Below are 11,333 nucleotides of genomic sequence, written 5' to 3' on the forward strand. Positions count from 1 at the left end.
CAAAGCTCCTCTAATTCAATTCAGAGCAATAATACTTTAGAGAGCTGGGCTGCTCCAGGAGCTGAAATGAGCAGCTGATCATATTTAGAAGAGACTGATCAGACTGATCCTTGTTCTCCAGCTCTTCTTCTTAAGAAGGTTGGAGCCCCGAGGAAGTGAAAGAAGAAGGAGCTTCTTATTGTCACTGATGGGATCTTTGTTCTTTTGGAGCTGAACTGATGTGACAGCAAACAGAAGCAGTGTCCAGTGGGAGGACAAGTCAACAGCCAAGGTTACTGGACATCAAGCCAACAAGTCCAGAGTTTGAGAGTGAGGGAGAGTTTGGAGCTCCAGCTGGGAGATCAGTGACTCTTCATCCAGGAGAGATCAGCCTGCTTTGAAAGCTGAAGCTCAACATGGAGCGTGTCAGAGGTTGACGGAGAATTCTCCACTGCAGCACCTTGCTTCTTCTACCAAGCTTTGAAATGTGGAGCTCCACACGGCTCTGCCACAGTCACAGGACTAAAGCCCAGAGAAGAAGTCTCAGTTTCTCATGGAGATCCTCAGTGTGGATCATCTCATATCAGCCTGATGTCTGACCTTTAGTGTCAACACAACTTTCACTGCACACAAACTCAAACATGGAGTCTGACCTCAGAGTCTCCAGACTACAGAGTGGACTCTCCAGAAAACCACACAGCTGCTCAACTCCTGAATCCTGCAGCTGGTTCCTACTCAGGTCCAGATGTTTCAGATGTTTCAGGAGGGAGGGGTTGGACTTCAGAGCTGAGCTCACAGAAGAACAGCTGATCTCTGACAACCTGCAGTCCCTCAAGCTGAATAAAGAGAGAAAGAAGTGAGATTAGAGGACAAAGTTTGATGTTGAAGTCATTGAGACTGAAGAAGGTTCAGACTGGAAGAGTTTAGAAATGTAAAGTCCAAACAGCTGAAGCCACCAGGAGGAGAAGAGTCTCATCAACATGCTGATCACTAACATGCTGCAGAGCTCAGTCCATCTCTGTCCTCCAACATCTGGATCCTCCTAAACTCCTCCCAGAGGTTTGACTTCAACACATTCTAACTTCAGACAGTGAACTGACCTCAGAGTCTCCAGGTTACAGTTTGGACTCTCCAGTCCAGCACACAGAAACTTCACTGATGAATCCTTCAGCTGGTTCTCACTCAGGTCCAGATGTTTGAGATGGGAGGAGTCAGACTTCAGAGCCGAGGAGATCACTTCACAGTCGGAGAGTTGACATGAAGAAAGGCTGTAATGAGACACAGAGAGGACAGGACGTTGTTATGAGGACTTTGTTGGACCTCAGAGCTTCAGATCGTCTTCTCTGGGTTTGACTTTGGCTTCATGTGGACGTGAAGAAGAGGACATGGAGGTCCACATGTTTTGTTCATGTCTTCAGTTCCAGATGTTGAAGTGAAGCTGTGGAGTGGAGCTGGACGTCCTGCTACTTCTTTCTATTCATTACAGAGTGTTTGGTTGGAGAGACGGGGACAGTGGAGACAATCATTCTTCTGAGAGACACAATTCATTCATTCATTCATGGTTTAGTTTGTGAGAACTGTGGGAGCAGAGACATTGTCCTGGAGTTTGTTCAATCTTCTTTGGTTCTAGTTTTGTACTTCACTTTGATTTGAGTCTTTTTGTCAGGAAATTGTCCAGTTTGGAAAGACAAAGGTTCCAGATGTGAGTCAGTAGTTTGGAGATAAACTCAATCACCCTCTTTACTGTTTTCATCTCCATTTAGTCTCAATCTGAAGATTTGGTTTTACTTTTGATAATAATTTCTATGATTTCTTCCTTACTAATGAAATGTCTCTGGGTCTTTCTCTTTACACTCTTTAATAGATTCCATGTGTCTTTAATAGGATTCTGCTTTTCTTACATTTCACCACTTTTATTTTTGTAGATATATGAACATTCTCACAGTAGTAGTTAAAGTATTTTTATATTTCACATATTTATTTGCCACTTCTTTTGTGTTTTATAGATTCTCTGTATCATGTATTTTTCCTTTTGACAGAATCTTTTAATCCTTCTTTGATCAATAGAAGATCTTTGTTATTGTTTTCTTTGTTTAACATTTCTTCCTAATTCTGCATTTCTTACAGCTTTATTCACATTGTTGTCTAGATATTCTGATTCCCAGTCACTTGTAATAAATAGCTCTTTTCCACCAGCTCCTACTCAGCCTTACTCCACTTGACCCTATTGGCCTTGCCTCTACTCCACTCAGCCTCACTTGTTTTCCATTACAATAGAACGACCACGGCGTGGGCGGAGTCATCGGAGCTTTCTCCGTCATGCACAAGTAATCACCCCGATGTGATGCTTCACTGTCCGGTGTTTCGGTTTCACTGGTGCTCCTGTTAACTGGTGACTTCTGCCACAAGCTGTTAGTAGCTACTGAAGTTAAAATAAGAAAAACAAACCATACGATACTTTAAATTCTAATGGAAATGTGGTTAAACAGCGTTCACCAGGACAGCTGCAGACTTTGGTTGTTTTTTGTTTTTTATTGTGTTCAGGTTTAAAAAATGGCGGGTGAATGAGCAGCCTGCCGTCTCCTCGTCTTCGCTCGCTTGGAACCTCAGTGTACTACGGTCTACCATGAAAGTACCTCGTAGCAGGGAAAATCGTGTGTTGTGGAAAAGTGTCAAAAGTGAGTAGAGTCAAGTGGAGTAAGGCTGAGGAGGTGGAGCAGCACCTTAACCTATTTAAGGTGCCGCTCTGGTGAGGACAGGTAACTTGTTTAGAACGTATTCAGGAGCAACACTGATCAGGTCCAATCAGCAGTTTTTACTTTGGACATGTCAAAGTATTTATTTGATATCCACAGTCCAATTGTTGATTCCTGTCCTCAATGACTCGCCCAATACTGAGTTCCCCTAACACAATAAATGTTTCCTCCTACTGCCACTCTGCCTGGCCCGGTTCACAAACTGTGTCTGCACACCTGGCATCGATTAGGTGGAGGTTAGAACCTCCACCTTACCCTAGCTCCACCTAGTGGGCAAACATACATTCTAAACCCAAATGGCCAGTCAATAGGAGGGCACACACAAACAGAAACAAACAAACCCATATGAAACCTTAAATGGCTCCTACAGTAGGAACTAGAGGAAAAGTGCATTAAGTTTATTTTGGTAACTCCATTAAGTCCTCAGTCCAAACCCGTCTGTATTACCGTCTGTTGTCCTGATTGGTTTGTAAACAGTTGATGTTGTTGGGAACACTGGTTGTACATCAGGCAATTTGACTGTTGATGATGATGAGTAACAGTGATATGACCACTTTTTTCAGTAATGAGTAATCTAACGTGTTACTATTTCCAAACCAGTAATCAGATTAAAGTTACTTCTTATATTAAGTCCATGCGCGTTACTATTGCAGTGTTACTATTGCAGTGTTACTATTGTAGTGTTACTATTTTAGCATTACTATTGTAGTTTTACTATTGTAGTGTTACTATTGCAGCGTTACTATTGTAGCATTACTATTGTAGCATTACTTTTGTTGCATTATTATTGTAGTGTTACTATTGTGGTGTTACTATTGTAGCATTACTATTGTAGCATTACTATTGTAGCATTACTATTTTAGCGTTACTATTGTAGCTTTACTATTGTAGCTTTACTATTGTAGCGTTACTATTGTGGCGTAACTATTGTAGCTTTACTATTGTAGCATTACTATTGTAGCATTACTATTGTAGCGTTACTATTGTAGTGTTACTATTGCAGCGTTACTATTGTAGCATTACTATTGTAGCATTACTTTTGTTGCATTATTATTGTAGTGTTACTATTGTAGCCTAATTATTGTAGCGTTACTATTGTGGCATTACTATTGTGGCGTTACTATTGTAGCATTACTTTTGTTGCATTATTATTGTAGTGTTACTATTGTAGCCTAATTATTGTAGCATTACTATTGTAGCCTTACTATTGCAGCATTACTATTGCAGCATTACTATTTTAGCGTTACTATTGTAGCTTTACTATTGTGGCGTTACTATTGTAGCATTACTATTGTAGTGTTACTATTGCAGCGTTACTATTGTAGCATTACTATTGTAGCATTACTTTTGTTGCATTATTATTGTAGTGTTACTATTGTAGCCTAATTATTGTAGCATTACTATTGTGGCATTACTATTGTGGCGTTACTATTGTATCATTACTTTTGTTGCATTATTATTGTAGTGTTACTATTGTAGCCTAATTATTGTAGCGTTACTATTGTGGCGTTACTATTGTAGCCTAACTATTGTAGCCTTACTATTGCAGCATTACTATTGTAGCATTACTATTGTAGCATTACTATTGTGGCGTCCAGCAGGATGAGTTTCTTCTCTACAAAGACACTTTATTATTAAACAGAAGCGGCTGCTCGTTCTCTCCTCCAAACTAACAGACACACACAGAGCATGCAGTCTGACCTGACCCGCCCCCTTCTCCACCCTCAGCCAATCACAGACAAACTCACTCTCACTAATTCAGGTGACACAAAAGAATTGGAACCAAGAAATGTCAACACTAAACCATATCATTGCAACAAGAACTGCAGAGATGTTGAACTCTTTTTGTATTTTTTTTCTTTTTCAATCAATCGATCAATCAATCAGATACTTTATTTGCCCCAGAGGGGGGGTAATTAAAAGGTCGGATAGAGCAGATAGAGCAGATAGTGCAAATATATAAATAGATCACTAGTTTAATGAAGGTTAAAGGTTAAATATGTATCAGCAGGAGGTCAGGCAGTGATCAGAACTGAGTTTGTGGCAAAAAGGAGTAACTAGTAATCAGTACTTGGATTACTTTTTCAAACTAACTGTGGCTACACTGATTAGTATTGATCAAAGAGTCATGACTCATGAACAAAACATGGAATCTGATGCGCATCAGAAAACCTCGGGGCACCACCTGTTTAACAGGAAATGATGCCAATTTATATCAGTCTCATCAAGATGTACTGTACAAAACTATTCATTGGAATTTGAATTCATAGTAAAATTAATAACAATTAACACAATTAATCATAAAAGATGAAGAATTTCAGAGTTCCTGACATAGAAGAGGTCGACATTTCATTCACCTTTCTACACATTAATAAGACAGCAAGTAGTGACAGTAGGATTCCTAAGATTATATTCATTTAAAATGAGAAGAAGAAAAATACACAGGTTCTGTTTGAGGGTCAGAAAGTAAAGACAGTGGTTCATGAAGCTTCATCTGGCCATCACTAGAATAAACTATTCTATTCTATTTTGTCCCGTCGCTGTGCTTCACTCCACTGATTTGACTGGTTGCTTCATAAGAAGTACTGGTCACTGTGAGGCTCTTGCCTCTGCTCTCTCATCCTCCTCTCTTTCCTTGGTGGATCCTCAGCCTCCTAAGTGATGATATTATCATCCAGCCACAGGAGCACACCTGAAGTGAGTGTCCTGCTGCTGCTGTGCTTGTCTCATGTGTGGTGTTCTTGCTCGTAGTCGTGTCGGTGTCAGAGTCTGAGGCAGAACTCTGTGACATGGAGCATCACAAACACAGTGAGTGGAGGAAGTAAAGCTGCTGCTCTCCACCTGAACTTACACTGGAAACTTTACTTTGTAGTTTTACTTCCTGATTAATAGAGGAGAAAATATCAAGAGGCTGCAGTGTTCTACTGAGATGTTTAGCTGATGTTCTAGAGATGTGAGCAGGAGAACAGAGAGTGGTGGATATTAATGATCAATAATGTCAGAACCTGAGAGCTTCCAGTTTACAGTGAGGACTCTCCAGTCCAGGAGAGAGCAGCTTCACTCCTGAATCCTTCAGGTTGTTGTCACTCAGGTCCAGATGTGTCAGACTGGAGGACTGAGAGCTGAGGACTGAGGACAGAGCTCCACAGCTTCTCTCTGACAGACCACAGCTGCTCAACCTGAAGAAGAAGCAACAATGAAAACCAGTTCAATGTGTGTCATGGACTCAGTTCTACATATTTGTTCATGAACCACGTACACAGCTTTGTTGGAGGCTTTGACCACTGGCAGCAGCTTCAGAAGAGCCTCCTCTGAAGCAGAGTATTTCTTCAGGTCAAACTCCTTCAGATCTTCTTCTGATGACAGTAAGATGAAGACCAGAGCTGACCACTGAGCAGGAGACAGTCTATGAGTGGAGAGACGTCCTGATCTCAGGGACTGTTGGATCTCCTCCACCAGAGAACCATCGTTCAGTTCATTCAGACAGTGGAACAGATTGATGCTTCTCTCTGCAGACAGATTCTCACTCAGCTTCTCCTTGATGTACTGGACTGTTTCCTGATTGGTCTGTGAGCTACTTCCTGTCTGTGTCAGCAGACCTCGGAGGAGACTCTGGTTGGTCTGCAGTGAAAGACCCAGGAGGAAGTGGAGGAACAAGTCCAGGTGTCCATTTGGACTCTTCAAGGCCTCGTCCACTGCTCTCTGATGGAGATGGTGGAGATTGTTCTTCATCAGGACTGTTGGTTGTTGTTCATCCAGGAGGTTGATTCCAGAGCTGATGAAGGTCTGATGGACATGAAGAGCAGCCAGAAACTCCTGAAGGCTCAGATTGATGAAGCAGAAGACCTTGTCCTGGTACAGGCCTTGCTCCTCTTTAAAGACCTGTGTGAACATTCCAGAGTACAGTGAGGCTGCTCTGAGATCCAGGCCAGACTCTGTCAGGTCGGAGTCATAGAAGATCAGATTTCCTTTCTGCAGCTCATCAAAAGCCAGTTTTGCCAGAGACTCCACCATCTCCCTGCTCTCTGGACTCCAGTGTGGATCTGTGGCAGCTCCTCCATCATACTTGACCTTCTTGACTTTGGCCTGGACCACCAGGTGGTGGATGTACATCTGAGTCATGGTCTTGGGCAGCTCTCCTCCCTCTCTGCTCTTCAACACCTCCTCCAGAACTGTAGCAGTGATCCAGCAGAAGACTGGGATGTGGCACATGATGTGGAGGCTTCGTGAGGTCTTGATGTGGGAGATGATCCTGCTGGCCTGCTGCTCCTCTCTGAACCTCCTCCTGAAGTACTCCTCCTTCTGTGGGTCAGTGAACCCTCGGACCTCCGTCACCATGGCGACACAGTCAGGAGGGATGTGATTGGCTGCTGCAGGTCGTGTGGTGATCCAGAGGCGAGCAGAGGGAAGCAGGTTCCCCCTGATGAGGTTTGTCAGCAGCACATCCACTGAGGTGGACTCTGTAACATCAGTCAGGATCTCAGGGTGCTGGAAGTCCAGAGGGAGTCGACACTCATCCAGACCGTCAAAGATGAAGACCACCTGGAGGTCTTCAAAGCTGCAGAGTCCTGCTTCTTTGGTTGGAGTGAAGAAGTGATGAACAAGTCCCACCAAGCTGAACTTCTTCTCCTTCAGCACATTCAGCTCTCTGAAGGTGAATGGAAATGTGAAGTGGACGTCCTGGTTGCTTTGGTCTTCAGCCCAGTCCAGAGTGAACTTCTGTGTCAGGACTGTTTTCCCAATGCCAGCCACTCCCTTTGTCAGCACTGTTCTGATTGGTGGAGATCTTCCAGGTGAGGCTTTAAAGAGGTCTCCTGGTCTGATGCTGCTTTCTGCTCTGGCTGCTCTCCTGGATGCTGTTTCAATCTGTCTGACCTCATGTTCCTCATTGACCTCTGCAGTCCCTCCCTCTGTCATGTGGAGCTCTGTGTAGATCTGTTTCAGGAGGGTGGCCTCTCCTGCTTTAGAGAGCCCCTCAAACACAACCTGGAACCTCTTCTTCAGGGCACATTTCCCCTTCTGTTGGCAGACTCCAGTAGAAGTTCCTGAAAAGAAGAAAGCAGGAATGAGTTGAGTGTGTTTGACATTGAATGTGAAGATGACAGTGTGTTAGTGGAGATGTTTCTCCTCCATCAGCTCCATCCAGCTCCTCAGTGGAGACCAAACAGCCTCTGATCTGATGCAGATGTTTGCCTCACATGAGCAGCAGAGTTCAGGAACTCTCTTTGTGTCTCCTCTTCTCTGCTGCTTGTTTTGGACTTTCTGCCTGTTTCACACTTTCTGTGTCGGACCTGGAAATGACCTGTGTTCTCTGGATGGACTCTGTTTCTGACTGCTTTCTGCTCCAGCTGAGAACATTTCAGCTTCATCTCCATCCTGTGAAATGAGATCAAATCCTCTTACTGCTCCTCAGACGCTCAGCCAGCTCCTCCTGCTTCATCCTCCTCAGGAAGTCCAGGGTGATCCTCAGAAATGACTCTCTGCTGCTCCTCTGCTCTTCATCCTCATCCTCCCTCTCACTCTCTGAGCATGCTGGGTAATCTGGACTCAGGAGCTTCTTCATCTTCTTCAGCTCCTTCTTCATGAAAGTCACCATGTTGTCCTCCAGCAGCTGGAACAGAGAAACATCTGGAGTTGACTTTGAGCTGAAACTGAAGCCATATTGAGATGTGAGTGTGTCACGGGTCCAGTTTTCAGAAAGAGAACACGATGCAAAAATGATGGCCAGTCGGCAAACTGCAGTTTGAGGTGGTTTTTATTTACAGTGCAGGATTTAAACTAGAACGAAACAAACAAACAAAACAAACAAACAAACAACTAGTTCGGTAGAGGACATTCATGTTCTTATTCCCAGCTCGACAACCCACCATACTCCTAGGCTCAGCGACAGCCCCGTTTAAGTGAGCAGAGCTCTCCTTTATACTATAAGCCCCTCCCTCGGGTAAACCAACTATTTATTACAGGGTTTTTTCCCCACAATTTAAGTAACTGCAAAACAAATGTTCTTCACGTGATTTGAAACATTCACATAATTGTGCCTCGGGCCAGCTCTTCTTATACCGGTTTGCTCTAGGCCGGTTTAAGCCCGTTACCATAGGGTATACCAATTATCCGCACTATAATGGTATAACCCCGTTCCTTTTGCGCGCCACTAGGCGCTCTTAACCGAGAACCCGGAAGTACCTCCGTTTGACAGTTCCAGCCACAGGTAAGCGCGTGTGTGTGTGTGTGTGTGTGTGCGCGTGCGTGCGTGTGTGTGTGTGTGTGCGTGTGACGTGTATGTCTGTGTGACGTGTAGGCAAAGAGTGTGCACCCTACTTTGCCTACAGCAGGGAAGCATGTCCAGGGACCCGGGAATCAGTTTCTGGAGTTGATCTTTCCCACAACACTGACAGCGCTGTGCGCGCGCTCCCAGCACCGGCTCTCTCCGCCAGCGGAGAGAGGAAAGGCGCACCGCTCCGGGCATGACGGTGCGTTCAAGAGCGCTCCATTCCGGGCATGACGGCGCGCTCAGGAGCGCTCCGTCACAGAGTGTAAATCCAGTGCAGAGAGCAGGATGGACAACATGTGAAGCCAAATCACACTTCATGTGGGATCTCCAGCAGAAGCAGCTTCAAGCATCAGTGAAGCCTGGAAGCTGGATGAAGGTTGGACTGTTTCACTTTGGACCTGAATGGATCTAATAAGCTGAGTGTCTGTTTCATGTTTCAGCTGGAAGTCACAGCAGCTTCCTCTGTCTCATGATGTGACAGTAAAGTGTTGAATGGAGACGTGTTCTCACCATAAATGTGGAGTCCAGATGTCTTTGATGCTGAGGGGCGGAGCCACCAGGGAGAAGCTGGGAGCTCTGCTGGCTCACGCTGCAGAAACATGTTGACTTTGTTAAAGCTGCTGTGTGGTGTGATGAGGAATCCTGAGACAAACACTGATTCTCACCCCTCATCACCACTTCCTGCTCCACATTTAAAGGTATAGGATGCGTCCTTAGACCCGTCACTCTTCATGGACACACAGCTGGATGGAGACCCAGAGTCAGAGCTAAAAACAAACACAACATCAGGAACAGACTGACTGGAACAATGGAAGATACATGGAAGAACTGAGACTTTGATTCTCTCAGTCAGACTTTGCTTCCAAGACATCATGCGACACCTACGCTTTGATGACATGTTCACGCGGAGTGAACGAGCGGAGACTGATAAGTTTGCTGCAATTTCCAATGTGTGGGGATCGTTTGTCACCAACTGCATAGCATCCTACAACCCTGGTCGACACATCACTATAGATGAACAACTTTTCCCATCAAAGACTCGCTGCTCTTTTCTGCAGTATATTGCAACAAAACCTGACAAGTTTGGGATCAAATTTTGGGTGGCTTGTGACTTGAAATCCAAGTACATCTGCAATGTCCTCCCATATCTTGGCAAGGACCCCAGTCGACCAAGTGGGGAGAGACTGTCCGAGAGTGTAGTGATGAGGCTGATGGAACCATTCATGGACAAGGGCAGAGCTGTTACTACTGACAATTTCTTTATATCACTGTCAAGTGGCAAGACGACTGCTTAGCCGGAAAACCACCATCCTCGGCACAGTCAACAAGATTCGCCGGGAAATTCCTCAGTCAGCGAGACAGACGGATCGCAATGAATTCACCACTCAGGTATGTTGCAGGTCTTTGTTTCACCAACACCTCCAAGTGTGTAAAAGTGCAGAGGAATCCCTGGATAAACTAGTTATTGAGGTACAATCAGATGATTGGGAACTCATTCATAAATACGAGAGAAAGTGAAATATAAAGATGTTTAATGGATGACAAAGGGCTTAAAAAATGCATCCAAGGAGAAGAATACATGACATAGAGAATCCAATAAATGATGAACGAAGGAGATGGAAAATAAATCCAAGAAATGTAAAGCAAAGTTCACTCATATGATGAGAAAATGTAAGAAGAATTCTTTTAAGAGAGTACCAGAAAACAATAAAGACCATGTCAGCAGTACATAGAAGGTTCTACATAGTATCATTCAACAGGCTTCCAGTAAGGATACCGTTATTGAAAACAGACACACTTCACAAACTACAGACCCACAATTCTCCCAAATCCTAGAAAAACTCTTCAACGGCATACTAGATACATTCAGAGAAATGAAATCTAATTCATTAAATCTAGGTCAAACCAAAATCATGATATTTGGAAAATATGAAATAAATAAACAGGTAAAGGTTCAAGTAGAGAGTGTAAATAGAGAAAAGGTGATTGAAGACAAATGTCTAGAAAAATGTAAGGATGAGTACGAGCACATTACAACTCTACAAAGCTGATTTCCTTTGATCTGAGCATCTCCATGGCTCCAGTGCTGATCTCCTATCAGATCAAAGGAGATCAGTGCCTTTTGCCATGGAGATGCTCAGATCCAAGATTTCCTCCAGCTTTGATCTCCGTTGATCTCCATCCGGTGCCTCTCCCATCCACTTTGTGATGAAAGGCTCATTATTGTTCTTTTTCACAACCTTGGTGATGATGTCATCATTAGATTCAGGTATGCTGAAGCAGGCAGAGAACTAAAACATGCAGGACACCAGCACTCTCTGACCCAG

General features: G+C 44.0%; 1 protein-coding gene across 3 annotated transcripts in view; it reads right to left on the reverse strand.

Annotated features, from left to right (window-relative positions):
• LOC308128182 (NLR family CARD domain-containing protein 3-like) overlaps positions 1-8,341 on the reverse strand; it is a 180,592-nt gene extending 172,251 nt beyond the window's left edge. For all 3 annotated transcript variants that reach the window (XM_080493887.1, XM_080493889.1, XM_080493888.1), the window contains exons 1-5: positions 8,139-8,341; positions 5,995-7,780; positions 5,741-5,914; positions 1,080-1,247; positions 633-815 (exon numbers count right to left, since the gene is read on the reverse strand). In XM_080493887.1, coding sequence (XP_080350013.1) covers positions 633-815; positions 1,080-1,247; positions 5,741-5,914; positions 5,995-7,780; positions 8,139-8,331 — 2,504 coding nt within the window. In that variant the 5' untranslated portion in view covers positions 8,332-8,341. The remainder of the gene's footprint in view (positions 1-632; positions 816-1,079; positions 1,248-5,740; positions 5,915-5,994; positions 7,781-8,138) is intronic.
• Positions 8,342-11,333: the final 2,992 nt, after the last annotated feature.

This window comes from Lipophrys pholis, assembly GCF_963383615.2.
Source record: "Lipophrys pholis genome assembly, contig: SCAFFOLD_36, whole genome shotgun sequence".
Lineage (NCBI taxonomy): Eukaryota > Metazoa > Chordata > Actinopteri > Blenniiformes > Blenniidae > Lipophrys > Lipophrys pholis.